Source organism: Drosophila serrata, unplaced genomic scaffold, assembly GCF_035046125.1.
Source record: "Drosophila serrata isolate PLE 108 unplaced genomic scaffold, ASM3504612v1 contig_240, whole genome shotgun sequence".
In the NCBI taxonomy this organism is placed as follows: Eukaryota; Metazoa; Arthropoda; class Insecta; order Diptera; family Drosophilidae; genus Drosophila; species Drosophila serrata.
Genome location: NW_028257138.1, coordinates 2,148,930 through 2,176,906, shown reverse-complemented (window position 1 = coordinate 2,176,906; position 27,977 = coordinate 2,148,930). Strand labels below are relative to the sequence as shown.

At 43.1% G+C, this 27,977-nt stretch overlaps 9 protein-coding genes and 1 long non-coding RNA gene across 17 annotated transcripts in view; 5 read left to right on the top strand and 5 right to left on the bottom strand.

Annotated features, from left to right (window-relative positions):
• Positions 1–288: 288 nt before the first annotated feature.
• Positions 289–8,636, bottom strand: LOC110178096 (protein PET117 homolog, mitochondrial). Of its 2 annotated transcripts, none has more exons than XM_086830476.1 (5): positions 8,394–8,636; positions 7,989–8,336; positions 7,816–7,918; positions 913–1,213; positions 289–850 (listed from the first exon to the last, which is right to left on the bottom strand). In XM_086830476.1, the coding sequence occupies exons 4-5, from the start codon at positions 1,002–1,004 to the stop codon at positions 529–531; spliced, it is 414 nt and encodes a 137-aa protein (XP_086686602.1). In that variant the 5' UTR covers positions 1,005–1,213; positions 7,816–7,918; positions 7,989–8,336; positions 8,394–8,636; the 3' UTR covers positions 289–528. The 2 variants fall into 2 exon arrangements, with proteins under 2 accessions (XP_086686602.1, XP_086686601.1); XM_086830475.1 differs by having other exon boundaries at positions 7,989–8,196.
• Positions 1,849–11,196, top strand: LOC110178095 (protein amnionless). 7 transcript variants are annotated; one of them, XM_020945102.2, is made up of 4 exons: positions 1,849–2,091; positions 2,689–2,921; positions 9,517–9,737; positions 10,306–11,196. In XM_020945102.2, exons 2-4 carry the CDS (start codon positions 2,724–2,726, stop codon positions 10,628–10,630), a joined length of 744 nt encoding a protein of 247 aa, XP_020800761.1. In that variant the 5' UTR covers positions 1,849–2,091; positions 2,689–2,723; the 3' UTR covers positions 10,631–11,196. The 7 variants fall into 7 exon arrangements, 6 of the variants coding, with proteins under 6 accessions (XP_020800761.1, XP_086686598.1, XP_086686599.1 ...); XM_086830472.1 differs by having other exon boundaries at positions 1,966–2,091; positions 2,708–2,921; XM_086830473.1 differs by lacking the exons at positions 1,849–2,091; positions 9,517–9,737; positions 10,306–11,196 and adding exons at positions 2,468–2,590; positions 4,959–7,485 and having other exon boundaries at positions 2,708–2,921.
• On the top strand, positions 10,552–12,758 carry LOC110178159 (androgen-induced gene 1 protein). The gene is made up of 2 exons (XM_020945192.2): positions 10,552–11,969; positions 12,032–12,758. The coding sequence occupies exons 1-2, from the start codon at positions 11,470–11,472 to the stop codon at positions 12,363–12,365; spliced, it is 834 nt and encodes a 277-aa protein (XP_020800851.2). The 5' UTR covers positions 10,552–11,469; the 3' UTR covers positions 12,366–12,758.
• A 160-nt stretch (positions 12,759–12,918) lies between these two features.
• Positions 12,919–17,654, bottom strand: smo (smoothened, frizzled class receptor). Its single transcript, XM_020945209.2, has 6 exons — positions 17,332–17,654; positions 16,895–17,264; positions 16,308–16,789; positions 15,598–16,218; positions 15,365–15,535; positions 12,919–15,309 (listed from the first exon to the last, which is right to left on the bottom strand). Coding segments are annotated over exons 1-6 (3,093 nt in total). The 5' UTR covers positions 17,334–17,654; the 3' UTR covers positions 12,919–13,862.
• Positions 17,655–18,864: 1,210 nt separating this feature from the next.
• On the top strand, positions 18,865–21,642 carry LOC110178166 (uncharacterized). The gene is made up of 4 exons (XM_020945200.2): positions 18,865–19,258; positions 19,318–19,506; positions 19,778–20,968; positions 21,119–21,642. The coding sequence occupies exons 1-4, from the start codon at positions 19,057–19,059 to the stop codon at positions 21,436–21,438; spliced, it is 1,902 nt and encodes a 633-aa protein (XP_020800859.2). The 5' UTR covers positions 18,865–19,056; the 3' UTR covers positions 21,439–21,642.
• LOC147643973 (uncharacterized) lies at positions 20,985–21,242 on the bottom strand. Its single transcript, XR_015271123.1, has 2 exons — positions 21,107–21,242; positions 20,985–21,052 (listed from the first exon to the last, which is right to left on the bottom strand). It is a non-coding gene; the product is annotated as an uncharacterized LOC147643973 (long non-coding RNA).
• Positions 21,643–21,920: 278 nt separating the features above from the next.
• Positions 21,921–22,794, bottom strand: LOC110178167 (uncharacterized). The gene has a single exon (XM_020945201.2). The coding sequence runs from the start codon at positions 22,792–22,794 to the stop codon at positions 21,967–21,969; it is 828 nt and encodes a 275-aa protein (XP_020800860.2). The 3' UTR covers positions 21,921–21,966.
• Positions 22,795–22,963: 169 nt separating this feature from the next.
• mbm (mushroom body miniature) lies at positions 22,964–24,938 on the top strand. Its single transcript, XM_020945177.2, has 2 exons — positions 22,964–24,251; positions 24,310–24,938. The coding sequence occupies exons 1-2, from the start codon at positions 23,034–23,036 to the stop codon at positions 24,877–24,879; spliced, it is 1,788 nt and encodes a 595-aa protein (XP_020800836.2). The 5' UTR covers positions 22,964–23,033; the 3' UTR covers positions 24,880–24,938.
• Positions 24,939–25,545: 607 nt separating this feature from the next.
• Positions 25,546–27,219, bottom strand: LOC110178150 (acyl-CoA Delta-9 desaturase-like). The gene is made up of 5 exons (XM_020945178.2): positions 27,088–27,219; positions 26,685–26,958; positions 26,277–26,613; positions 26,021–26,206; positions 25,546–25,953 (listed from the first exon to the last, which is right to left on the bottom strand). Exons 2-5 carry the CDS (start codon positions 26,941–26,943, stop codon positions 25,668–25,670), a joined length of 1,068 nt encoding a protein of 355 aa, XP_020800837.2. The 5' UTR covers positions 26,944–26,958; positions 27,088–27,219; the 3' UTR covers positions 25,546–25,667.
• A 502-nt stretch (positions 27,220–27,721) lies between these two features.
• The window catches only part of Dus1 (Dihydrouridine synthase 1), a 28,947-nt gene continuing 28,691 nt past the window's right edge, over positions 27,722–27,977 (top strand). Inside the window, exon 1 of the mRNA XM_020945109.2 lies at positions 27,722–27,916. The gene's annotated coding sequence lies outside the window, so the exon portion shown is untranslated. The remainder of the gene's footprint in view (positions 27,917–27,977) is intronic.

Genomic DNA, 27,977 nt, shown 5'->3' with positions numbered 1-27,977 from the left:
CGCCAAAATATTTTTTTGTCCAAATTTTAAATATTTTATAGGGGTTACATCGTTAAAATTGTAAAAAATTTAAAAAATTTTTGATTTTAAAAATTTTTCAATTGAGTCTGCAGAATTTTTAACCTAGTAAAAACTAGCATTGGAAAGCTTTCCGAATTAAATTTACTGCCTTTTTGGCTTAGTTATTGTATTTTTAAACTTCACTTTTCCCAAAAATAAATTTTAATAACAGACGATTGCAATACAGAGAGTTCACCCCATCAGAGTGTAAAAATAAAAACATTGTTGTTTATATTTTGGTGTCTGCTCCTTAGAGAGCTATAATTTGAACACTTAGGCTAAAGTAATGCTTCATTCAGCTTTCGTCAGGGACTTGTTTCACATACAATACCTTCTCATTCTTTTGGCATATAAAATAAAATAGTTTAACAACATTAAACATTTTAAAAACAAAATGCTTATATTCAACTGCAGTTTATCGCTTTTTTTTTGTTAATTATTAACACGCCTTGGCTGTACTATTACTGATTAAATTTCGTCTTTCCGGGTGGGAGCGCCCGATGTCGCTTCTTCTTCACCTCCGGACTCCACAGCTCTTGCCTGCTGATGTTGCTTCTGCTGAGGCTGTTTGGAACAGCCAGCCAGAGAGGTGGGGCGACCAAGCGATTCGGTGCAGCATTTGCACTTGCATGGGGCGGGTTCGCTGACGAGGTTTTTGTCTGGGGTCGACGTCTCTTGGGCCTTCAGTTGCTTGGTAATGTCTATTTGCTGCTGCAGAGCATAGGTGTTCTCGTGCTTTCGCCGCTGTTGCTGCTCCACGTCTCTTAAGACCCCGTCGTGTAGCTTCAGGCTACGAAGAAAAGATCCCCAAATTATTACTTTCCCCACACAACGAGAGGTGTTACTACTTACCGGTCCGCGGATTGTTTATAGTGCACATAACCTATGATCGCCGTGGATACGGTCACGGCCATGCCCAAAGTAATCTTCGAGGCCGCCGACATGGCTGGCGTTTGACCCGAAGCTGGAGTTTTCAGCCGGACTGCCTGGACTGAGAATTTAGAGCTACCAGAGACGTCTGTGTGCTGTACAGCTTCAGGTTACGACATGACTTTACTTTGAATTTGAAAGAAAACACCAGGAATACTTCTTGGGCGAGTGTGACCAGTGCCCGGGTGTCACATTTAGCCAAAGTTTCGGGGCATTCAGTAATCTTGAGGCGGGAAATAAAAGAAAGTTTGAATGGTATTTTAATAAGATAAAGATTCATTTGATTTAAACAGGCCGATTCTTGATAAGTAAGTTAATTTTAGCTTGTTAAGTGGACGTCATAAGAAATAACGATACGCTGCTATGGCCCTGCCCCTAAAAAAAGAATAAATTTATTTAATCATAAATCATAAATATATTAACGACCTATATTTATTAAGATTTTGTGTTTTATTTTATTTAAACGTTCATTTTTACAAATTACCAGTTTATGGGGGAATTTGTAATCATTCTATTAAGCCTTATAGGCCATATAAATTCTAAAGAGAAACTACTAACCAATAGTACATAAGCTTGCTATCTATATTTGAATACTTTACTTATTTGGTTATCTTTTGCTTTGACGCAGTACTCCTTCAAAATAAACCAAGATGCTTATCAGCTCCGCAAAGTTATCTCCTGATGACTGCAAGGTGCTAATCTGTTTATTCACTCGGAAAAAACACACACCAAAAGCATCTCAATGGGCTGCAATGTGTGTGTGATTCATTCAGGTGATTGGACCATCCATTAAACGCACTCCCGGAACCGCGAAACCCGAATCCGGACATGCGCAGCACGCACCAGGAGCGATACAACAGAGAACAAGAACAACCGAAAGCGACACCGCAGAAACCGAAGCACAAGCAGAAGCAACAGCACAAGTACAATTGGAAAAGAGCTCAGGAGGCAACACGGCGTATGGGCAACGCATCCAGTGCGACTCCAGTTTTCCATACGCTCAGTTGTGGCACGCGCGCGAGGAGCGTCGGTCAAGGCAGAAGATATCGGGCAATAGGCTCCAAATAAGTCTAGAAATCAGGAAATATACATACATATAGTGTGCGTGTGCTGGTGATTTGTTTAGAGAGTGAAACAAATGTGAAATAATCAACAAATGCTGCCATTATATGGCCTATAAGAAACCGTCAAATTATGAACATAACCCAATTATAAACACTGGCATATAGCATATAACCATGGGGTGCATGGTCCGCCGGATTTTCTAGAATTCCAGCCGTAGTTTAATTTTTTTTTTTTTTTTGGGGGGGGGGGACTTAAATATTTATGTCGGTGACGCAAATATTGATTTAAATTTTGTGCGCGCTTTGTCGAGGTGTCTTCGTGGCTCAAGAGGCAAGAAACACCTTGGCGAAGCGTCATTCTTTGTTGTGTACTTATGAGGAGAACTACTGTACTGCACAAAGAGAAAATATATAAAACAATGCTCATTAATGAGAAAACACTTAGATTTCAAGTTAATTGTAATCCATAAGCCTTAAATTGCATTAAGAAAATTCCAAATTGTACTAAAGTCTAGAAATTCATTCATATATGTTATGTAGGTTTTGTTAAGAGTAATGCATTAGGAAATTTGTAATACTATTTTCCTTGTGCACCTTTCAATTTTCCCTTCCATTGGCCTTTGTGTTCGTGCAGGACTACTTTTTGTTGCTAGGAAGGAAATCCTCAAGATGACCAAAGTGGAGCTATACAAGTCGCGTGTCTTCGTGACAATCATACACCTGTGCGCCCTGGGCCAGTTCGCCTATGGATTGTACTACAGCTCCTTTGAGATCCAGCGCAGCTATAAGCTAAAGACCAGCCTGAACCGTCGCCTTGTACCGGAGTCGCTGCCCCAGAAAATCAAGTTGCTCTCCTACTGGTCGCTGGTGAGTACGAATCTACAAGTAATTTATGATTCTGCCAAGAGATATATATGCCGTGAATTATGGAGAATTAAAAACCACGACGGAAATGCGGCCGCCGCCGCTTTTGGTTATTTCAAGTGTCGACTGACCGAAATTGAGCGAAAGAAATTGATTATTCTTCGCATTTATGCCTGCCATATGTTTGTTTATTTGTTTCTCTGCTCGTTGGGATGCCCATGCTTTATCCATGCTTTTTTCCATTGCACAGCGCTGGGTCAACAACTCTGAGTTACGCGAGTATCTTGCCGATATCTTGCCACAATGCCTCCTGTATGCACTTTTTCCAGCATCTTGCGGTTTTCCATCTTTATTTGCTCAGATGTTTGCGCTTTTTTTTCATTCTTTTGTTGCCAAAAATTTATGAAACTGACGAATGCCAGATTATCTTTGGGGCGCCAATGAAAATATGCCATACGAGGCAGTTGGCCGGCGTCAACACTTATTTACATATCGTTAAAGTTTAGGAAATCGATCGATCAATCGATCGATTAGCCTTTTTCTCTCAGCTACTTGGCAACAATTGAAAGCCAAGGAAAACACAAGCAAATATCTTAAAGTGGTTGTCATCATGGGAACGGGGAATTTCCATTTTTCAATGGGTAAATAAACCGGAAAACTTCTTGTCTGTGCAGAAAAAATGTACCGTAAGAGCTATTAAAGAGTGAAGTATAATAAATTATATACGTTCATATATTTTAACTACGTGACCTACTGAGAGACAAAGAATTTAACATTAAGCATTACTTCCTATAAATAGAATTGAAACCATTAAACAATCCTATAATTTAAACGAGCTGTGACCCACAAAGGAAGAAATACTTTTATATTTATTACTATATTCTCATTTTGTTCTTTGGGGTTTATAGGCTTAATAAATAGAATGCCATTATATTTAATATACCCACAAGGGAAATAAAATCATCAATATATATTTCAATACATATAGCTCTCCTTTTTGTTAAAATGCACTTCATTTTTGGGTTTTATTTTTGGTTATTTATAGTTGCGGAAAATTACCCAATAAAGAAGGCAAAAATTGTCAAAATCGCTTTTCCACACGTTTTGAACATAATTTTTGTACTTCAAAGTTTCCATTAACGTGCAAAAGATTTTAGTTTGTTGTTTCACGACCTTGCGTGGCCTTGATTAATGTACTTTGATCTGGTGAGCATAAAGTGCTTTAATCAACAGAAGATCTGCACTCGCCCATTTTTTCGGTGGGCTTTCATGTAGTCCCACGAATATTTTTCGGTGCCATTACCATCCGGTTTTCAATTGTTTTTGTGGGCTTTTTCTCTTCTTTTCTTTTTTTTGGGCATTCCAATGGCTTCCGTCAAGCATCGGATGGGCGGGAAAATTGTTTATATCAGCACAATCAAAATATAAAAATAAACTTCAACTATTTTCCGACAAACAATTGCATTGTTGTAGCGATAAAAAAAAAGGAAATTCTGTCTGTGTTCCAGACGAAATACGAATTTAGTAGGCTGTATCTATAGGAAAACTGTGAACCTGTATATAGTACATAGATTCCTCATAGGTACACGTGTTTGTTGCTTGTTTTCCAACATTTATAAGTGCGATATTTTTAAAACAAAAATTTATGGAGTGCGCAATGCTGACTTTTAGGAATTCTGAGTAAAAACTATTATAAACATAGGTAATATAAGTTACTCGAATTATTCCATAGCCACAGCATCATTAGCTTAGGAATTACGTTTACTAGCAAATTAGATAAGAGTTTTCCTTTCTTTTGCAAAGACTGAAACTGAAAATATAATTAGGTGAGCCATACTTTTAAGCTTGAATTTATATCTGAATTTGTACATATATATTTTCTACGGTGTTCATTTGCCTGTCCCTTGGTCTGTTGCCTGTTTATGGTCTGGTATATGGATTTTTATCTGAAATTCAGTCTGGCACATTCCACACAGATGATGGCCTAACGCCCCCAAATATGAGACATGAGGAACATGCCCTGACAAATTACAAATCTAGTTTGAAGTTCATTCTGTTCACATCGTCATCATGCTGTGGTTGCTGCCCATTCAGGGGCTTCTTATTATCGCATTGGAAGTGACTGTGGCCACTAAGTGGTACTCTGGCGGATTGGACTTCAAGGATCCCTCTGCCTGGATAGATGGCTACATGCCGTGTAGCCGGGATCTGGTGGCTTTCCCATCAAACTATCCAGCCCTGCTACCTTTACCAGAGGAACTTTCCATTGAAGGTTTAGTTTTCCCCCGAAACGGGGCAATTCTTCTGGCCGAAGAATCGACTATAACATTCGGTTCAACGGCGAATTCCCAATGCGAAACTGAACATTTGAAGGTAGCTCTCCTAAAGGAACCCAAGTCGAGCAAATGGTTTGATCCCGGCACCTGGAGGACCGATAGGGACAACGAATTATCTACCTCTGTGCCAGAGCTCGAGAGGATTCCCTGTGACAACGAGCAAGTCATAATCAAGGGCCACGGCCCGCTGGCCTTTGATCTGGAGAATGTGGAGTACCTGAGGGTGGGGCAGCTCATACTGGCTGGCTCATCGGTATCGAAACTCTATTTGGAGCAACTGCTGACCAGGGATTTGGGTCAATACCTCTTCCACAATGCCCGTGGCGTCCAGGTCGAGTACTATAGAGGAGAACTTTGCGGCTGCCACAAGGATTTCGACCGTCTGCTGGAGTCCGTTTGCCACAATGTGCAGGAACAGTGTGAGGTCCCGCACTGCCTGTCTCCAGTGCGTCCCCTGGGCTCCTGTTGCCTAATTTGCGGCGCCATCATTTCGACGCCCACCAGTCAGTGCTCCGTACGGGATAAGAAACAGGTCACGGCCCAGATAAACGAGCTCATCTCGAAGCAGGATTTGAAGGATCAGATCCATCTCCATGTGGAGTTCGTGGGCTCTCGGCAGTTTGGCAACCACCTGCAGGCCGTGGTCACGGATCGTCATGGTTACAGTGAGCGCAGTCTGGAGTTCCTAGAGCTTCTGATGAAGGCAAGGAACATGGTCGGCACCACCTTGAAGGTTTCCGGTCGTCCCTACAATCCGAACGTGAGCGTTTCGTCTATTCTCCTGATTCTCCTCTGCATGGCTCTAGTGGGCCTGGTCTCGGTTATCATCTTGGCCCACTATATGCCGGAGAATCCCTACCTAAATCGCATACCCCACTGGATCCACGACACGAGGCGCTGGAGGTGGCGACACTTGGGCGTTCGATTGCGCAGGAATCTGCTGTTTAATCGCTTTGAGAACACTGTACCGGGTGGTGCTGGTGGCGACGGCTCCCATGATGGAGGTTCATCTGGAGTTGATCGCTTGGGTATTATGGCCTATGACCCGGAAAGCGGAGAAGTGCGGGAACGGGCCTTTGATAATCCCATGTTTGAGCAGGCAGCAGCCATGGAGCAAGCTGCCAGGGACGTAGAGGAGCAGTCAGTGGATATTGTGGGTGCTCCTCGAATGGAAACTGGTGACCTAGGCGCCCCTTCTGTGGTAGAGGATGACCAAGAGCTCACAGAAATTAATCTAGATTCCGGGGGCGTTGATAGCGATGGCGAAGTAGAGACCATAGAATAAACAGTGAATGGAAATGATAAGCTTTGTCGCTGCTTGGCTTGTACATTGCAGCTAAAGCGTGAAATGGAGACCGAGAGGTTCTTTCTATTTTTCTTTAAATAGTAAATTTCTTAGAGAGAAGCAAACTTCTGTAGGGAACATGTATACCAGTTAATTCTACTGCATTGTCAAAGACTTAATCGATGAATTAAATATTACGTCAATATTAGATAATCTTTGGAAAATACACGACTGTCAACCGATACAAGCAACAAAAGGTAAAAGAAAGCACCTCGATATTATTATACCTGATAATACAGTTAGTTAGGGACCTTTGATGACGTCGTCTTTTGTCCTTGACCTTTACATGCGGCATTGGTATGGGCGGAATCGGGTGGGGAATCGATAGTTGCCATTAGCTGCGAACATACGTCGAACCATTATTGTCCCGGCTCATAAATATGCCGCTGGTGTATATCCGCAGCTATTCATAGCTTACACTGCGCTTCAATGGGGGCGGAGGCGGAGGTAGAGGAGGCGGGACAAGTTCCGTTGCGGATTATGCGAACAGATTCAGATTTATTTTCTTTTTTCCCGTTAGCTTTTGTCGATTCATTCTCGAGTGGCAATACTTTGTACCACGGCGATTGAGAGTACGACTGATAAGCGCATACCTTATCAGTTTCAAAGCGCAGGCCAAGTACATAAAGTGGGCCCTTGATGTTAAAGCACTTCTCATATATGAGTAAAAATATGCAATAAAAGTGTATTTGAGTTAACATTCTGCCATAAGCGCAGTAAAATCCAATAACAAGAAAATAACACCCTCAATGCAAGGAATACCTGTTAGTTAGTACACACTGTGAGCAAACATATAGCGACCGTTCTACACGTAAGATTATTGCTAGTGACTGGACTCTGCCTGCCTATACCATAATCAGTACATATCTGACACTAGGAGGTATAACATGGCCAAGCCCAAGACGAAATCAAAGAGCAAGGGCTCCACATCGCCGGGCTTCAACAAGGCAGTGCAATTGCTGCTCCACCTAACGGCCGTCCTCCAATTCAACTATGGCGTTTACATATTCCATACCCTCGATATGCCCAACACTGTACCATTTGCCGGCAAATTCAAGTTCTTAACCTTCCTCTGTGCGGTAAGCCCATAAATGTGCATATTATGTATAGATAAGAAAGTCGATAATTCATCTGAGTGAAAGGGATTACTAACCGGGATACAACTTAACTAATATTCGACATAATTAGGTTGACGTATATTATTAGGTGGCCTTACCAACATTATTTTAGCCCCGGTTTCCGACTCCCACTTTTTCCAATACATGTCCGATATGTAATCCAATAAATCTGTCGATTTTTTATATTTCCCAGTCAGTCAACTGAAAATGTATTAAAATAAATATTGCATTGTCTTAACATTGGTTTTTAGTTTTCAAAATATTTCCTCACCATTACAAATTTTTCAAAAACGACCAGTAATAACGCCTCTTCTTTGGACTTAGGCTCATATATCTCAGCGTTCTGTTCAAGTTCAGCAATCATAGCTCTCAGCTTATCAACCTGCTTCACATATGTATGTATGTAGCTTCACGGCTTATAACGCCTCGGCTTGTAATATTTTCCCGCGCTTTCTGCATATTTTCGTCATCAGGCGAAGCTAAAATAGAATATTTCTTATTATTCAAGAAAGCAAGAAGCCATCGGCCACCAAACGGCTTTATACTCTTGCTATAGCACACGCGGGGAGACTCGTCTGGCGGTGCAAATCAAGCCTTAAGTTAAAATTAATACAAAGGGCTGCGAAAGAAAACAAATCACATATGTATATATGTATGTATGTATGTACATACATACCAAAGAATGCTCCGAAGTTGAGTCCGTAAATGCACATGTATCATCTGTTGTTTGGGCCAATAAGTCGGTTTTCATGTTGCCAGCCTAGATAGATATGCATAGGCCACAACGCAAGCCGGATCCCACAGCAAATATAGCAAATCCAGTAGTTTTTAAAACCATAAACGAAATGATCTGCCGGTTTAATTAAAGACGCTAAGTACAGTGTGACCAGCGTCCACTACCGCAGTTTACGACAATACTACCTTTAAGCGGCAATTGGGATTCTCTCAGTCCCACGGCAGGGTCGCACTGGGCCCTCTGAGGGTGGCGACGGGCAAGTTGGCAGCACAGTATTTTCAGCGACGAACGACCGACCGGTTTATTTGTTGTGTTTCTGCTGCCGCGCGTCGTGAAAAATCAATCGAGAGCAGCAGCTGCAGCTGGGAAAATGGCATCTGGAAGAGGGAACTCCGTGTACCAGGGCGTCTTCGGCGCCCTGAGGACGCTGCTGCACCTAACCGCGGCCGTGCAGTTCAGCTACGGCATATATTACGACTACAACTACGTCGAGTTTCCCACCAGCGACCCGGAGATGAGGATCCATCATCCCTGGGGGGGCAAATTCAAATATCTAACGTTCCTGGATGCGGTAATCAATAGCTTACAACGGGGGTTGGTGGGGTTTAAAGTTCGCCAGCGGTTACATTTTTTTCCACGGTCACCAAACGGTTTAACTGGTTTAGCACGCATATCAAAGCTACACGGCGGGAAAATATGTCTTCAATAAGTTACATTTGTTTGTTTACAAGTTTAGAGTATGGTATTTTCAATACATTGTTTTTGTTTTGAATTATTAACAAAATTTTTAAAATGCTGCAGAAATTAAAAAATGTTTGAAGTTATTAAATATTATTTTTATTTACAAATTGAGTTTTAAATTTGTAGGTCGTGCTTTGCATTTTTTTTATATACATATTTTTCTAACTTGTGTTGAAAGCTCTGAATTTTTCAAATAATGTAAGAGATTTATAACTAATATTATTTCTTGCTGTGCAAATTTTCCTTCCACTCCACTTAAGCAACCCTTTAGATTACGCCATATTATCTGACACACGTCTATTGTTCATCTATTCACTTACAGATAATTCAGGCACTGTACTACACCGTATCGCTGGTCAATGATTTTGTGGGAACCAACGAGCTGACCCCCAAAAAGCCGCCAGCGGTGCGCAGGTTCAAGGACTGGCTAATGGCCACTCTGGCCTTCCCAGTGGCCATAAATGTGGGCGTGACCTTCTGGACCCTGTATGCCATTGATCGAGAGCTGGTCTTCCCCAAGGTGCTGGACCCCGTCTTCCCGAGGTGAGATATCTGACGGGCAGCTCGTGTGTCATATCCTGTCAACCTGGCGAGCCTAATAGGAAAGGGATACATTTCTTTATATTGCAATCATTTCTGTTTATCTTAACTTGTCCGCTTTTGTTTATAAGCGATGCTATATCCTATTTCATTTATTTATGTACATAGTATGTCAACTAAAAAATGTTTTGGGTCAAGGACGATGTACGACCCTAGGACTGACTATTCATTTGGTTTAATTGCTGTTCAGTTACTATATATGTATTTGCTTATATTTTCATACATAGTTTGACTGAGGTCTTTATTTAAAGAACTCATTACCGCTTTTGTAGCAATGCTTCCAAATACGTGCTGCAAATACCAATTTTAAAACAAAATATTAGATGCAAAATCTTCTATTCCCCAGCTTAGGGCTGAAGCAATGTAAATAAAAGAGGAAGCGACGACACTAGTAAAATGTTACTAAAATTTCAAGCAGGATTAATATATATTTTTGTGATGACTGCTCGCGTTAGAATACTTATCTCTTCTACGACTGACCTATAAAGTAATAAAACTATGTTTCTTTCAGCTGGCTGAACCATGTCCTACATACCAACATCGTCGTCTTCATCGTCTTGGAAATTTTCACCTCGTACCGCTCGTATCCAAAGCGTAGTCAGGGTCTCGCCGGACTGGCCACCTTCATGGGCGCCTATCTGGTGTGGATTCACGTTGTGAAGCACTATTCAGGCGTTTGGGTGTATCCGGTGCTGGAGGTTCTGCAGCTGCCGCAGCGTATTCTCTTCTTTGTGGTCGTCGTCGGGTTCACGTTGTCGCTGTATCTGCTGGGCGAGTTCCTTAACAACACCGTCTGGGCCAAGGAGGTGAAGTTGGCCAAGCGCAAAATTAACTAGGCTGTGTCCACTACGTTTTGGTTGCATGTAGAGTCGCGTTTGATTAGCCACAATATACAATGATTAATAAAAGAAAAAGAAGTCTTGCTTCAATTATTTACCTCACAGATAAATTAATTTCCTGAGGCAAAAGGTCGAAAAGCAACCTTAAATTATGAAGACGCACCGTAAGATTTGTAATCTTTGCATGACCAAGATTCCGTGATTTAAACGTACTTTGCTTAGAGTTTAATAAACTTTTTGGACCCGTAAAAGAAACAAATATATACATATGTGTGTAAAGGTAAAGATCCAGAACACCTTTTACTTATGATATTGATTCTATTCGTAATACAACTTGCATTGTACTTGAGATTATAGTAGCTCGTAGATTTTAATTGAGTTCCATTGAGATCAGCTCTCAGCGTTAAGTGAACTTGTACGTACATATATTTGCCTTCTCGATTGCAACAACTCTATCATATCAAGGCACAGACACGCACCAACAAAACCATCTTTGAATATCTGCGTTACAACCTGTAATTCAATTCTAGTATACAAATACAACTCCAGGTTTTGATTAAAAACTCCTGACTCGTTGCTTTCATTACTTTTTAAAGATTGGCGCCACTGACGGGTGGGGCTGCCAACTTGCTTTTGGTTTAAAATGACATATTCTTTCCCTTTCTAGCATATGTAATTCGTACGGTAGAAAAACAAAAATATTTTTTGTTGTCTTGGAATAACTTTGGTTTCCCACATGTCGTTTGTAACATCCCCAATCAGCTGTCCAATTTTTATTTATTTTGTTAAGAGCGTCGTGGCAGCGTGGGATTCTACCGGCCGGTTTTTCCGCAATCATGGCCAAGAGCAAGAAGCAGGTGCGCGAGTTCCAAGCCGAAAAGGAGGCTACCGAGGCCACAGTCGCCCGTCTGGACACATGCAACGATGCCTACACCAGCGGGGCCTTTAAGTACCTGCGCTTCCTTCTCCATTTGCTGGCCGCAGCTCAATTCTCTTACGGCATATACTACTACCACTTCCGGGTACACTGGCCGAAGGACTTGGTGGTGGACGAGGTGGACGAACTGAAGGCCCGATGGGGTGGCAAATTCAAATATCTCACCTTCCTGGACGTCATCCTGCAGGCCATTTACCACACACTGGCCCTGCTCAATGATCTTTTTGGCGACAACACAGTCACCGTCAAGCCAAAGTCCAAGCTGAGATCCGCTCGGGACTTCATATTCTCGGCCTTTGCCTTTCCAGTGGCCCACAATGTTTGCCTGTCGTTCTGGGTCGTCTACATGTGGGACCGTGAGCTCATCTTTCCCTCGGCGCTGGATGCTATTTTCCCCAGGCAAGTGCAAAGGTTTTCACAGTTAGACCTCTGTAATTGAACTTTTCTCTATTACTTTCCAGCTGGCTGAACCACATAGTGCACACCAATGTGGCTCTAATGGCCCTTATGGACCTGTTTACCTGCTTTCGCCGCTACCCTACCCGCCTGGCCGGGCTTGCGGGCAACGTCTCCTTCATCCTGCTCTACATCATCTGGTTGCACATTGTGCGTTATTTCAGTGGAGAGTGGGTCTACCCGATTCTGGAGGTTTTGCCCCTGCCGCTGCGGTACCTATTCCTTGCACTGCTGGTGGGCTTCAATGTGGCGTGTTATCTGCTCGGGGAGTATGCCAACACGGTGATCTGGGGCCCAGAGTTCAAACTGCTCAATCAGCAAAAAAGTAAAGAGGGTTAGAGTGTATATATAATATAAACAAAAAGCCCTTCATGTTGCAAACTTTGAACACCGAGATTTTACACCTAGGAATATACGGAATTAAACTATCGATGAATAACCTAAAAAGATGTTTCCATACCCTTGCAGGGTATTATAATTTTAGTCAAAAGCTTGCAACGCAGTGAAGGAGTCATTTCCGACCCTATAAACCATATATATTCTTGATCAGCATCAATAGCTGAATCTATCTAGCATTGTCCCAAAGATAACAATTTTTTGTCATTTTTTCAAAATGTAAGGGGTTACATCTTACAAATTTTCAAATATTAAAAAACAAAATAATTTTATCAAGTGTCAATTGCAGTATGCAAATGTTTTAAAACCAGCACAGAAATGCTTTATGCATTGAAATTAATGAATTTTTGGCAAAGTTATGATCGATTGGGAGTTGGGTATGTATAAATATTCGACTTCCTGAAGTTTTTCGTTACTTGTTTATTAATTTTATATTGGTGTGAGATATCAAACAGAATACTGATTTATTGCCATTTTAAAAACCCCATTTTATATACTTATTTTGAGGATTTAAAATCGGTTTATTCGTTACACAGACAACAGATTATTGATATTTTGTAATCTTATAAAGGCACTTCGAGAGGTACTGTCTCTGTACTTCGTATTGTACATTAGGTTTATATGTATAATCTAGAGTCTATTTGAAAGTCCACGCCAAAGAAAATGCTAAATTAAAAAAAATAATATAAGCAGGATTCGTCCTTATTTATCTATTAGATTTAGCATATTCTTTGACATAAGTCAGAGAACTCCTTATGAGCTAAGTTAAGGGAGGAGAGTTTTGTAAAATAACATTCGTAGTTCTTACTATATATGAGCATTCGTAATTCGTTGTAGTCACGCCTAATTTGTTCAATAAAACAATTAAGAGTAAATTTGATGGGGCTTAAGTGTAAGGATGCATAAAAAACATGCTTGGAAGCCGGTATCATTATTTTGTTTTGCTAAGCTACCGCTTCTAGTGCATTCCTGGAGTTTTTGATGAAATATCACTTTTTTGCGTATAGTTCAAAGAAAATATCAAATTAGAATAAAAAATGTCCCGTTTCTTTTGTAAAGGATATGAGTTTAGGACCAATGTAAAGCCAAGTGAAGTCAGATTGATTAAAAAAGTAGGTAAAGATAAAGGTAAAGGTTACCAAATAATCTAAACAAAGGGAAAATTATACAATTTCCAGCATCTATTAAATCCATTTGTTAAACCAATTTATCAATCGAAATGAGTTTAAAAGTACGTTTTGAATTATTTAAGGATCGCATAGCTACACACATTTCTGCAGTCCGATATTTATAAATCTCGAAACGATTTGACTTAATTGAGCTTGGCTTTACTCTATTTAAACCCTAAAATACCTAATCGTCATTAAAACTGACAACGGAAACTGGACCTTTTTAATCGAGTTTTACCAAACTAAAGTAAATGCATTTTTAAAAGTCTTGTTATTTCGAGGGCAGCAGCAGCATTTTTAGCTTGTCAGACTCGCTCATAAATGTCGGTTCTATCCTGTGATGCCGCTGGGACAGACCCAACAAAGACTGCAGCTCCGTGCCGACTCCATCATCATTGGCTGCCGCTTCATTTCTTTGCCGACTGGCCGCATTCAAAAGTCGCATGGCCTGCTGCAGTTCCTCATCGCCGTAGGTAGGCACTAGCTCGAACGGATTCGCTTGGATGCCCACATCGCAGCTGGTTTTGCTGTTCCTACTCTGGGGCTTCCCAAGGGACATCCCCGAATAGGAGCTATTCAGAAGACTGCCTACATCCAGGGCCACGTCCAGTTCCAAAGAGGAGCAGCTGAGGGAGTCGTCATTCGTCCGATTCCTTACACAATCCCGCTTAAAATCAAGCTCTAAACCTGTGTTCTTGGGCTGGCTCTTGCGGGTGGATTTTCTGGACTGACGACTCCTAGCGGAGTGCCGGGAATGCCCATTGGATTCGTTTGATTTCTTCATATTCTTGAGAAAACTCCCAAAGGCCGTCTGCTTGTTATTTGGTAACTCTTCAATTTGGATGCCGCCATCCTCACTGAGCCGCTCCTCCTCTTCATCTTCCTCCTCCTGTTGCTTCACAACTACATTGAGATCCTGTATCCTGAGCGACGCTCGCGAGTTCTCTTCCTCGGAACTGGAGCTCATATCTTGATTCTGTAGAAATGGCAGGATGAAGTCGCCGTTCTTTTGCAGAAACTCGTTTAGAATGGAGGGATCCAGACCCGCATTCCCTGACCGCCGTTTCATCGAGCTGCCGTGCTGCTGCTTCTTGGAACTGTGATGGGCAAAGAGGCCCACTTTGTGACTAGCATTTGGGTAGGTGGTTTTTTTCAGGGCAATGACCTGCGACTCCACCGAGGTACTGCTCTCTCGGCGACGGCTGCTTCGCCCCGTGGCCGCTGCTATGTAGTCCCGTCTTCGATGGCTTCTCTTGTTGGCGCCTCCGCCTCCATGCTTTCCCCTGGATCTGGATGCCACTTTGGTTTTCATTTCAGCGATTTTCACCGAGACTTGAGAGTCCACCGAGTTGCGACGCGACTCCACGGAAACATGACGCACACTCACACTGATCTCCGAATCAAGGGAATTCTTACGCGGTCCGTGACTCGAGGAATTACCTGTTCCTCCTCCACCAGCTGCGGCTGCTCCCGTCAAAGCCATGCGTCGTTTCACGCACTGCGGCAGGTAGGCGGCCCACGTGGAAGAGATGTCATTCGTCTCCGAGGAGTTCAGATCGTTTACATCAAAGTTGAGGCCCACGGGATCCGTGTGGGTGTTGTACAGCGTTATGGAGAGTCGTCCTTTGTCCTCAAAGTCCTTGCGCTTAGCCCATGTCTGGGCAATGACCTTGTGCTTGGGCATTTTAACCTCTTCTATCACCTCCTTGCCGCATTTTCTGCAGAATAAAATAATAAGAAATAAATAGAAACAAAACACTTTTTTGTACGTACTTCCTAATATACCGCTTCCAGGTCTCAATGGAGGATGGTGTCCAACACCAAGTGGACATGACTATGCCGGAGCTAAAGAGGCACAGCAGATGTAACTGAAGAACACCCACACTGGGCCGATTCTCAAGGCGACACGAGCTTTTCTCTTCAAAAACCGAAGATATTTGGCAACTGCAACAAGAATATGATCGGGTTAAAGCAAGGAGCAAGGATTTTAAAATAGACAAACTCACATTATAAACTGCCTAAAGCTCTGGGCCCATGCCTCGGCATGCCGAAACTCAGTGACATGGCAGGCAATGGCAACCAGGATAAAGACCAAGGTGAGCAGCGCACATATACCCATTCGCATGATGATCAGGTGGATTTTGTTGCTGGCCGACGTCGATTTTATGTCGTTGGCAAAGTGCTTCAGTCCGAAGAGCATCACCATGCCACGCGTAATGAAGTAGCCGCCGATGAGGATCACCCCACAGAGCGGGCCTAGGAGCAAACCCGCCCGCATCGGGTGATTGATGTACCCCACAAAGCAGATGCCCACGATGCTATTGCCATCCACCTCACTGAACGCCATCGTGGTGATGGTGAGCACCAGGGGCAAGGACCAGGCCACCAAATGGAAGTACGAGCCCTTTTTATCGATCCGATCCTGCACATGACCCATGGCCCGCCAGTGCCAGGCGTAAGTGAGGAAGACGAACCAAACCATGCCGGCCGTGAGGAAGTAGTACACCAGCACAAAGATCACAATGCACGAGAGATTCTCCCCGGCCGTGGGCTCTGAGTGACGCAGTGTGCCATCCTTGCGACACACTATATCCTCCCGCGAGCCCGATGTGAATTGCAGCAGCCACCTAAGATACATATTAATTCAATAAATACCTTTACATAGAACTGCAGCAAAAAAGTGCGTGCAATTTTAAGCTTTAATCTAAACACTCACCCAATGCACGCGATCAGAAAGCACAGATTTATGTAGAACACAATCACAGCCGGATACTTGTTGGCGTTTTGCCAGTCAATGAAGAACGTGGCCACAACAAAAAGATTTGAAAGCAGGCACAAGCTCCCCGCCCAGCCAATCAGCTTGTGGATTTGCCGATGCTCGTCGTCTGTGTATAGAGGATCCTTGCACCTAACGCCACAGCCCTCGATACCGGGATAATAGCTGGCCGCAGTGTCCGCAGGCACCAATGGACTCAGACACTGGCCCGTAACATTAAATTTCATGCCTCGTGCTCCGTTCGTGCATTTCGTGGGAAAGAGCGTCTCGTTGCAACGCAAGAATTTCGGGAAAAACGTCGTGTTGTACAGTATGCGACACGGTTCCAAGGTAATCCGGCACATTTCGTACGAAGGCAGGTAGACCATTTCCTGACCGTTTATTGTTTCGCATTTTGGCTTGAAGACCGCGCACAAAAAGGGCTGTAAAACGAGAAACGAAAGGTATTTTTTGGTTAATTGTGGGTTCTATGGAAATGCGCACAAACTAGGTAGAGAAAAGAGAATTTTATCCATCAACGCTCTCACCTGTATGGCCGCCCAACACTTGGGCACATGCCTGAGGGCATAATAATCGTTGAGCTTCTCGTTTAGCTCCTTCTCGGTGTGAAAATCTGTTAAGTAGAGACTGCTCTGATCGTAGGGCAACTTGGAGCCAAAGCAGGTATTGGTGGCATTAGAAGTGCTATAGCAGGGCGCTCGTCGCACACATTGGATGTGCGAGCTATCCAGGCCGTCGAACCAGGGCTTGTCGTCCTTTCCCTTCGTGGCGTATAGCCGGTAGTTTAACGTGCCATTTATTGCTTCCAGTTCCACATCCAGCTTCGTCACACTGGCTCCTGATTCGCTCATAGAAAGAAGGTGCAGGACCACCCATAGGGAGAAGATCGAGGGCTTCCTGAGGTGGGGATTATTATATTATTTTATTATTATTATATGTATATGTTTTTGGCAAAATTACTCACATTTGAATCGTGCGCGGGGCGTGCGTGGAAAGCTAAAATGTAATTATCCGCTTATAAAAAACATTAAGCAGTTGCCTTTGGGGAATTTTAATGGAAGCTCCACGCATTTGCCGCTCCTTGTTTGGAGGATCCGACGGTTGAACTGATCAAACCATCGTATCCGAATATTTTCTTATATTTTCTGAGCTTTGAGGCCCTTGCGTCTCGATTTGCAGCAAGTTTATGTGAAAAAAAAACCACGGAAACCAAGAAAAACAAAAATAAATGCGATCGTGCTGAGTGACCGTGCTACGATCTTTTAAATTGATCGAAGTTTGAACTACACTTATAATTATCGATAGTACTATCGATACCTGATACATCGAATCAGGAATCCAGGAGTGGGGAAACATCGTAATACGCAGACATCGGTGTTTGAAAACCTTTCTGTTGAAAAAGAAGGACTATATTTTTTGGTTCCATGCGTAAAATATTAAATTATTCAGTTACACTACTTAACAATTATACATGCCCTCTCCCCAAAATTTTCCTGAGGGTCCTTCGGCGTGTTCCTTGTAACCAGTGTTGCCAGGTGATGAGCGCCCATATAAGCTAGATTTAAAAAAAAATAAGCTAGAATAAGCTAAACAATTTTTAAAAAATGCGAAAAAACAAGCTACACCCAAATATGAGAAAACACGAAACATATAATATATATTATTATATTATATGAATATGTTATTATTAAAGAAAGTCTTAAAAATATGTTCTTAAAGTAAGCACTTAAAACAAATTAGTTAATATTTCATCAATTCCTTCATGTTGTTCGTCGCCGAGTGTTCGGCAATGAACAAACAAAGCGCTGCTTCCTGATCCTGAGTCTTGCAACACTTAGCCGGAAAATTTATTTTTTGCGATTCAGCAACTGATCTCATTGATAAAATGTGCTTTTTCGATGCCGCATGCTGCCTGATTTAAAAAATTTTGGCTGATATTGTCGACTTACAGTAGCAACAATATGCTTTGGTTCCTTCTCCTGGCACTTAAATTCGTTGTTTTGGAGCCAAGCATCCCGAAAAATCTGTTTATATATAACTTTCGGCATTTTGAGGACACGCTTTACCTATTTTCACAACACAACAAAATTATTGGTGGTAACACTTCAGCCAACAAATCGATCTCCGATGGCACTTTCGATTAGAAATAAGTTCACGATCACATAAAATGCACATAACCATCGGAAAAAAAGAACAAACTCCAATATTTTCATGCTATAAAGCATATTTTTCGTAAAAAACATTCCGTGGATGTCAAAAATACATAAAAAGCTAAAATATGCTAGATGAATTTTAAAATAAGCTATATTTCAAGCTATAAGCTAGATGGAAATTTTTCAAGCTTTTCTAGTTTCAAATATGCTAGAACTAGCTTATAATAAGCTAATCTGGCAACACTGCTTGTAACCTAATTTCTGCCCAGAGGGTTAAGCACCAAACTTAAAGTTTTTGAACCGTGAGAAATGGCAGAAGCCGGAGAAAACGATATAAAGGCCGCGATTGTTAAGTCTGACAGTCTGGCAGCGCCATTGTAATGAGCGCTTGTTTCCGCGACTTAAGTGAGACCAGCTGCCATTGAAGGGAAATAGTATCGATGCTGTCGATAGTAGCACCAATATTTGTGCAGCCCTGCTAAATGAGAAAAAAGGCTTGGAGGCTTGGTTGGACGAATAAAAATACAAAATAAATAATGGACGTCGCCACCGCAGCGCCCGCGTCCACCCACGCCGCCGGCGAGATAAAGATGAAGCCACAGCAGCCTCAACAGCAACAGACGCCGCCGAGCCACCACCCGAATCCGAATCAAAACGCAAGCCAAGCGCCGGCGAAGGCAACAACAATCGAAAATGGTGTACAAACAGGAGGAGCAAAAAAGCCAGAGAGCTGCTGCGGTGAGAAAATATTCAAATACTGCCAGATTAGACATTTAATTATTCTTGTGTGTTGACAGAATCAACATCCACACATTCCACTGGGCCATTGCTGGGTCAAAAGAGGGAGGATGAGCAGAGAAAGGACGAGCCAGGCAAGCCCAGGACCGAGCTGGCTGAAAAAGTATTGATTACCATATGCAGTGCCGATCGGAAGAACAAGAAAACCTTTATGTCCTTGCCGACGCGAAAGGATGTGATTGAGAAGGGTAAGGGCAACTCTAGTTTTTAATTTAAGGTTCAAAAAATTATTTTTTCATAATATGAAAAGTACAATCTAAGTTAGAAATTTAGAAGAATAGTTATCTGTGGTTTTGGAGAATGTCTACCATCAAGTTTTAAATTTATTTCTCTTTCTTGCCGGCAACTAAATAATTAACTAATTTGAATTTAAACTATTGGTATAATAGATGATATTTATTAAGTCAAAATTATAACTTATTCATACATAATTAAAGCAATGAACTCTAATTTCATTAGCACACAAATACGGCCTTGCTGGCAGTACAATTGTTCTGGAAAGCAACGGCTGTGAGATCTGCGAGGACGACGTGCTCTTGTTCGCCGCTAAGGAGAAGATACTGCTCATGCTCCTTGCCGAATCGGAGGAGTACATCGTGCTACCGCCACCATCACCTCTGAACCGCTCGGAACGCGCCAGCAGCTCGGTAGATCCCAGCTTCTATGCCAACAACAGTATTGTCTCAAATCCCAATGACTCGACGGTGTCAAACGATGAGACTTTGTCGCTGTCTAGCGTCACACCGTCGAGTGCCAAAAGTTCGGCGCTGTTCAAGGACTTCTTGATACCGTGGAGCAAGGTACCTGGGGATATTATGAAGCTGCTCAGGAGCAAGGGCAGCCTGGGCAAGCGCCTGAATACGCTAGGCAATGTTTTGGTAGAGGCGCTACGTGAGAGATCGGTCCATATACCTATAAGAGTTTTCCGCCAGGTGGCACAGCAGGCAGCCGAAAAGTATCCAGACTCGTTGCTCGAGAAGGATCGTGAGGGCCAGTTCATAGCCACCACACCGCAGTCGCTCATTTCAAAAATGATCAACCGGAATAATGCGCTCAACAAGCCGCAAAAGCGTTCCAGTTCCGGCACGTTTGAAATACACATCTCTTCCGGCAAAAAGCGTAAATACGGAGGCACCGCCGCCTCCTCAAATGGCGACGCCAAAGCGTTGGCCCTCAATCGAGATCTGGAGCAGAAAAAGGAACTGCTCATCTCTAGCTACCGTGGTAGCTCACCTTTGGAACCATCGACGGTTATCGAGTACATGAAAGAGTGTTTTCCGCTGCAGCGCGCATTCTTCAATAACAGCGAAAAGATCCCTGACATTACGGCCATAAAGGAGAACTGGCCGTATATATTTGACAAGGCGGTGTTGTACCAACACTTCGAGCTGCTCATGTCCATCGATCCGAGGGTGTTGGAGAAGCGTCTGGTGGGAGAGAAGGAGCGCTTCTTTAAGTTCTTCAAGGGATCGAAGAACAAGAAGATTAATTCCCTGGAGGAGGAGTCGAATGCCAATTTAGTGCGCGGCATTGCATACCATTTTAATGAAGATCCCGACTACATCTTCAAGCATCTGGAGAACGGTCCCTTATCCAAGGAAGCGCTGCAGAACATAAATCCCACAAACGCCCCCTGGGTGGCTCTAGTCAGTGAGTACTTCTTTAGTAGCGATGAAAACATAAAAACGTATTTTATTATATCCTTTATCGAAGGTTATTATTCCGCGCATTCCGCTATATCAATTAAATTAAATCGCAACTTCAATATCGAACATATATTAATCTTACATTTACCCACAGATACGCCCATAACCACGGATGATGGCGGCGGCGTCGGTGGCTGCAGGCAATCGCTGGAAGCTATGGTTTATATCGAAGGCCAGATAATGGCCACGTTCGGCGCGAAGGACAACGACCTGCCGGACATATTAGCCCAGCTGATCTGCTACTACTATACCTTCAACATGATGTACCCCAAGGAAGCCAACCAAACACTCGAATTTATCGTCGTTTACTTTCTACAGCATTCGCCGGATCAAGTGCGCATGGCCAAGAAGCCGCTCACCAGCAACGGCAAGTTCAATCAGCTCATCGCCAAGGTGGCCAACGCCAATGGCTGAAGGCCGATGAGGATCCATACTGGATCTGGTATCCATTGTGCCGCCGGCGCCGCTTCAATCTCCCCCACCTTCCCTCCTTGCGTTCTGTTTAGTTTATTTATTTCGCCGACCTATTCCACATGTATTTGTACCACTCTACTTCTAAGATTTATATAAAGTGTGTAGTAATGTTGTGTATACATTTCTAATTTGTCACCCGAGTAACCGATGGTCTTTGTTTTGGTTTTTAGTCACTTAACCGAGCTATGATATTAATGTCAACATTTTGAAACAATTTGTAATATTTTGTTTCTACCGGACATGACTAGATCGACTTAGCTATTGATAATGATTAAAATTTATATGATTTATAGGGTCGGAAAATTCTAGTCCAAATTTTAACCGCCTGCTAAGGTTTTAAATTGCCACAAATATCTAAATAGAGTTTATGGTTAATTTGTCTTATTCATTTTACTGTTTTATCTATAAAAATCCGATAGATGTTATTTTATTTTATATTTTTTTATTGAAATTAATTATAGCTAGCTGTTATTCCTCCCTCGTATTTTTTCCCTTACCCTTTTTCTGGAAGGGTCTTTGGCTTTTCTGAATGCCATTGCCTCCGCGCTTCTGAGCGGGATTACGGTTTTTTGCCTTGAAGCTATTCGTGCCTGCTGGCTGCATCTGGCTGTAGTTGTTCTTCAAATCCTTGATGGCCGCATCCAGATCTACTGCACCCACCGTTAGACCCATCGTTAGTTTTCGGCGAAAAAAGTTGCGTTCCTTGAATGTGAAGTTCTTGGCGTCTGTTGGCAGCTCGCCCTTGGACTTGTCGCACTGCCAAAATCTCGACTTTTCCTTTTTATTCCCCTTGGCAGAGGCAGACGGCTGCTGCTGCTCATCGTCGAAGCTTTCCCACTTTGTGGGCACCGACCGACTGGTCTCTATAATGTTCCGCCGATGGTTCTGCTCCCGCTTCTGCATAAACTGCCTGGCGTCCTTGCTGTCCACATCCAGGCGGCTGGCATGGCTCAACTCCTCCGAATCGTCGATTATATCGTTCTTCACGTGCTGCCATGGTTTCGCTGTGGCCTGCGGATCTGGCGGTGTGAAGGCGGTTTTCATGGACTTATACGTCCGCGGCTTGAACTTGACCGTGCCCCAGGTTTTTGTGCGAGTTTCCAGATCTCTTTTGTGTTTGTTGTCTCTTGTACGGTTCTTATCAAAGGAGGTTCTTTTCTTAAACTCCATTTTCCGAATTTGTTGCTCTCCAGAAATGTTCTTAGTGATGCGCCTGACATCGATTCCCGAAAACACTGCAGCTATCGATAGTATGGGAAAAAGATAGCTAGATATTTCATTGATCAAAATGCTCATAGTCCAGTTAAAAAATGTATTGGTTAAAGATCTAATAAAACAGGCTTTTTATTTATTTAATTTAATGAACGCTTTATACAAATGGCTAAAGATTGCACCGACTTCACTTTGAGTAATAGCCAGATTTGGCGTTAGAGTAACCAAGCTACCACCGCTAGCTCTGATAACTACCTATCGATATCGTCAAACGACTCCAACACGTGCGCCGAGGCGGTTCGTAAAAATTAAAAATATTCGCTATGAACAACGGAGGAGGACAATCCAGCGGCTGGAACCACTCGCGGCACCACTTCTATGGGAATGGTCAGCAGAGACGCAGCGGCGGCGACGCCAGAGGCGGTCCCCAGACTCCCAACCATCAATCCAATGGCAATTGGACCGATCGAGGACACACAGGTGGCGGTCAGGTGCAAAGGAATCACAATAATAGCAATGGCAATGTACCGGGTGGCGTCGGCGGCGGGCGGGGCAGGGAGGAGTCCTTCAACAAATTCCGAGATCATCAGCAGCAGCCAGAGATTCAGCAGCAGCAGCAACGGAATAAGGGAGGCGGCAGAGGAAGGGGTCGCGGCGGAGGCGGAGGTGGTGGTGGTGGTGGTGGACGAAGTAGACGGAGCCGCGGTCGTGGACGCAACAACTCCTGGCAAGGCAAAGATCGAAGCAAGAGCCCCACACGCAGTCACATGTTGTACTACGACAACGTGGGTGACTTCACCGAGGATCCTCAAGCTACTGCTCCCCCCCCTCCCGTTGCCACATCGCCTGCTCCACCCTCGCACAGGCAGGAGAGCCTTCCACCTGCCAATATTGCCTTCACCAACTCCATAGCGCCGCCCACAGAGGCAACTCGTCCTGTAGTGGAAGAGAAGCCACCCCAGCTGCCGCTGATCAACATCAAAAAGGAGACGGATCTGTTGATGAAGCCCAAGGTAGAACCGGTAGCCGTTGCCAAGTCGGAACCCAAGGTAGCGAAAAGGGACGAAAGCTCATCGAGTTCCTCCTCCTCGGAGGAAGAGGAATCCGAACCGGAGCCTGGTGAAGCCGTAAAAGGCACCAGCAAACCCGCAACTGTGGCAGCTATATCACCCAAACCGAAGGCCAGCAAACCAACTGTGGCAGCTGTGAAGCCACCACCGGGCTCATCCTCTGAGTCTTCGTCTTCATCTTCAGATTCCGATGACGATGACGATGAGAGTCCGACGCCAGCTAAGACAAAAATGGCATCCAAGGAAAAGGTGCAGGCAGCTGGTGGTAACAAGTCTACCTCCAGGAAACTGAAGAAAGCACCCTCTGAGGAGGATGTGGTATGCATGGGTTCTCAAGAACGCCAGTTCACAATTACGGACGAAGAGGAAGACGAGGAGAGCAGCGATGCTGAAGACAAAAAGGAAAGGAAGGCCGGAAAAAGCAAAACGAAAAACAAAGCCCTTGATGTGTGCGGCCTCTGCGATAAGAAGGTGGGTCACCTAGCAATAGTTTATTTACTTAACTTGACTAAAACCATGTACTTTTCAGGGACACACCTCCTTTAATTGCCAAATGATCTGTCGGAATTGCTCCGGCCGGTATCACAGCCTCAAAAGCTGTCCCAGTCCGCCCAACCTGAACATTGCCATGCAAGCCTTTATGGAGTTTATCATGCAGCAGATGTCCTCTTTTACCGGTGATCAGCAGCGCTTCGCCTTCCCCGCTGCTGTTCCAGCATCTGCAGCTGCATCTCCCGTTCCAGTTACTCCAGTAAAGGCCAAAAAGGACAAAAAGATGGGAAATACCAAGAAGATAGCTGCCAAAAAGACGCCGCAAAAGCGCATGAAGGTGGAACCAAAGGATGAAGACGAGGACGATGATGATGATGATGATGACGAAGATGAGGCAACGGAGGCAAGCAGCGAAAGCGAAGAAGAGTCGGAATCCAGTGACGAGCAGCCAGCAGCACCTCCGAAACGAAAGCGTGTCTCAAAAAGCACAACAGCTGCTGCCAGTCTGCCTCCGCAAGTGTTTCCGTTTTCCCTACTCGGCGCTCCAGGTGCTCCCTATAACTCCATGATGTACCCTTATGGGGCGCCTTTCAGTTTTCCTAAATAATATAATACATACTAGGTTAAGCTATAGACCACACAAAAAATGCATTTAAAATCTTAAAATGCCTGATTCTTACAATGACTTTATCTTCTGGAAAATAAGTACATCTCTCTATGAGTTTAAAACATTTAAAGTACTTAAATATCTGTTCAGTTAAGATAGCACTGTGCGTCGATACAGTTGATCTGATTATGGGCGGCTGTGTAAAAAAACTAGCAGCCGTCATCGGGCTTCAAATTCTTTATGCAGAACACAGAAAACCACGTAATTAATTGCTTCGATTAAGCTTTTGTTAATTAGTTTGTGAGTGGGACGCGGCTGGGTAATTATGCACACACTTCAATCACGCTTTTCGTTTAAATGTGAACAAATGAATGCCATATATTTAAAAGATTATAAGTTCCAATGAACTATAAAGCAGATATTAGTGAATTGTTCTTCGGGTACAATACACTTTTAATGTATCCATTTTAAAACCTATATCAAAATGAATCGTCTTATTCCTCAATAATATCCACCCCTGGAGTTTTGTAGTCTTATTTTCAAGGAAGAGTCCTGCCTCAGCTTAGGGTGCTGCAATTGATCAATTATGCCAAACCAATTCATAATTGCAAGAGCAATACGAATTTAAAGAAGTGTTGGAGAACGCCCTAACGATATATCCTTAATATCCGTGATTTAAATTTAATAATTATTAGTAGTCAGGCAAAATTTAAATATATATTTTGATGAATAGAACAGAAATGAACCCAAACAAAACTCATTGGCAAAACCCCCCTTAGGATAGATCATCATAACTTCTTAGCAACGTCAGGATCAGCACTCCTGCCATATAATTCATGAGTACCGTCGCCTGTTCGCAGAGTCCGCTTCTTGATCATCTCTGGCGTCACCTCTTTAAGGTCGTAGGCCCAGCCGATCTTGGCGAACAGATTGATTAGGATGGTAGCGTGACTAAGGGTATAACCGCCCCATTCGGCCGTCCTATAGTCCCACGGGAACACGTGATGAAAGTTGTGCCAACCCTCTCCAAAGGTCATTAGCGAAACGAAGGAGTTCTGCGAGGGATTCATCGCTCTGTGAGGGAAAAATAAAAAATAAACCATATTATGTCTATCTTCGACTCTCCATTCTCTATTCTTACTTGTCATAGGGTTTGTTACCCCAGGCATGGGCCGAACTGTTAATCATCCAGGTCATGTTTAACTGTACGCACCAACGCAATACGGCTGCCACGAAATAGGAGCTGGACAAGGACTCATTCCAGCACAGCCAGGGAATTAAAGTGGGCAGGATGAAGCAGCCTAGCGGCATAAGGTAATAATAGTACCTAAATTTATAGCAATAAATAATTATTAAACTGCCCAGTGAAACCTCTGATCCTATGGTTCTAAACATACTTGTGTTGAAACAGCACAATAGGATCTGCACGGATGTCGGAGAGATCTAGTCCCTTGCCTTTTATTGTCACATCGGGATGCTTCTTCACCAGCAGCCAGCCAATGTGGGAGTAGAAGAAACCCCTGGACGTATTGTGTGGGTCGGCATCCGTTTCAGAGTATTTGTGGTGCATTCGGTGATCGCGCACCCAAACAAAGATAGAGTCTTGGAAGGTTAAACAATTTAAAATGACCAGAAAGAGACGAGCCGGCCACTTAGCCTTATAAGATCTGTGGGACCAGAGTCGGTGGGTTCCGGCCGTAAGTCCTAGCATGCCGAGACAGTATATCACGAATGCTGAATGATACAGAGGAGGGAGATAAAGACCATTAACAGGCAGGGCAAAAAGGGCCCAAGGCTATACTAACTGAAGAGTATGGTGGCAGGCTTTGTTTGTGTGACCAAGAGATATCCTCCATATAGCGAAGCTATATGTAAGACTGTAAAAATTATTATATTGCGCCACACCAAAGATTGCTTCCTGGGCCGGGCCTGCTTGAATTCGCCGCTATAAGTGGTCAGAGCACCGTCGTCCGTTCCTATATCACTCTCGAAGAGCACACCCGTTGGCTTCGTCCGATCCCCCACCTCCTCATTATGAGCGTAGTCCTTGGGATTGGGGGTCATGTCTGTTCTTCTGTTCTGAATTAGGTATTAAAAATTGTTTAAGTATTCATATGTTTCCTGTTTTTCATGCTCTTTGAAAGATTAATTTCCACTTCAAATTTGTATTATTAAAGCTTTATATCCCTTTGTGTTTCACTCACTCACTTTTAAGTTATATTAAGTTAAAATGAATTTTTGTACCCTTCGCCCGGACCGCCTGTCGCGTTCTCTGATTTGTTGGAACTATTTCAAAGAACGTAAAATGCCTTAATTTATATAGCTTCTTATTATACATGCAAATGATTATTGATTGGATTACAAGCACAAGCGCATATTTTTTAAGCCTAATTAACGGAAAAAGAAATTCAAAATGCCTATGAGGTGCATTCATCACCATTTTATTATTATTTATTAGGTGCGATTAGGTAATACCTACGAAAATAGACCCGGAGCTTAGAAATACCTTGTTTGAATATAATTGGAATTTTATTATTAATCAGTGTTGAGAAATCTGGAAGAATCTGGATTTCCACCTACAAACATTCAAATTTCGCTATTAATTAAAATACGGGCTAATTTAAAACATGTAAAAGAAGTAATATATTATTATGACGTCGTGGAAATATTGACTTTTGCAAAATAATTGGGAAAAATAGTAAACATTTAATTTAAGTGTCTGTAAATTATACTTTTAACATTGTTTTCATTTTATTATTTAAATAATGCAAGTGCGGATAACCATTTAGTCATTTTCAAAGTCAAAGTTCGAAATGCGCGAACACGGCAACTGTTAAACGTCGCCTATCGTCACCTATCGATAGACCGATTGCAATCGACAGTGCCGTGTGGAACCTCTCCCCATCCCTGGCAGCAACCAGCTGTTGCACCTACCATGCTCTAAAATTGTGTTAAAATCAGTTTTGTTTGTGTTTACACTTGGTATTTGCAAAGAGAACGGCGGAACGTGCTAACTAAAGGCCAAAAGCTGCATCGGGTGAGTGAATCGTTGCACTATTTAACATTAAATTAAACATTAAAACATGCAAATCAGGCGC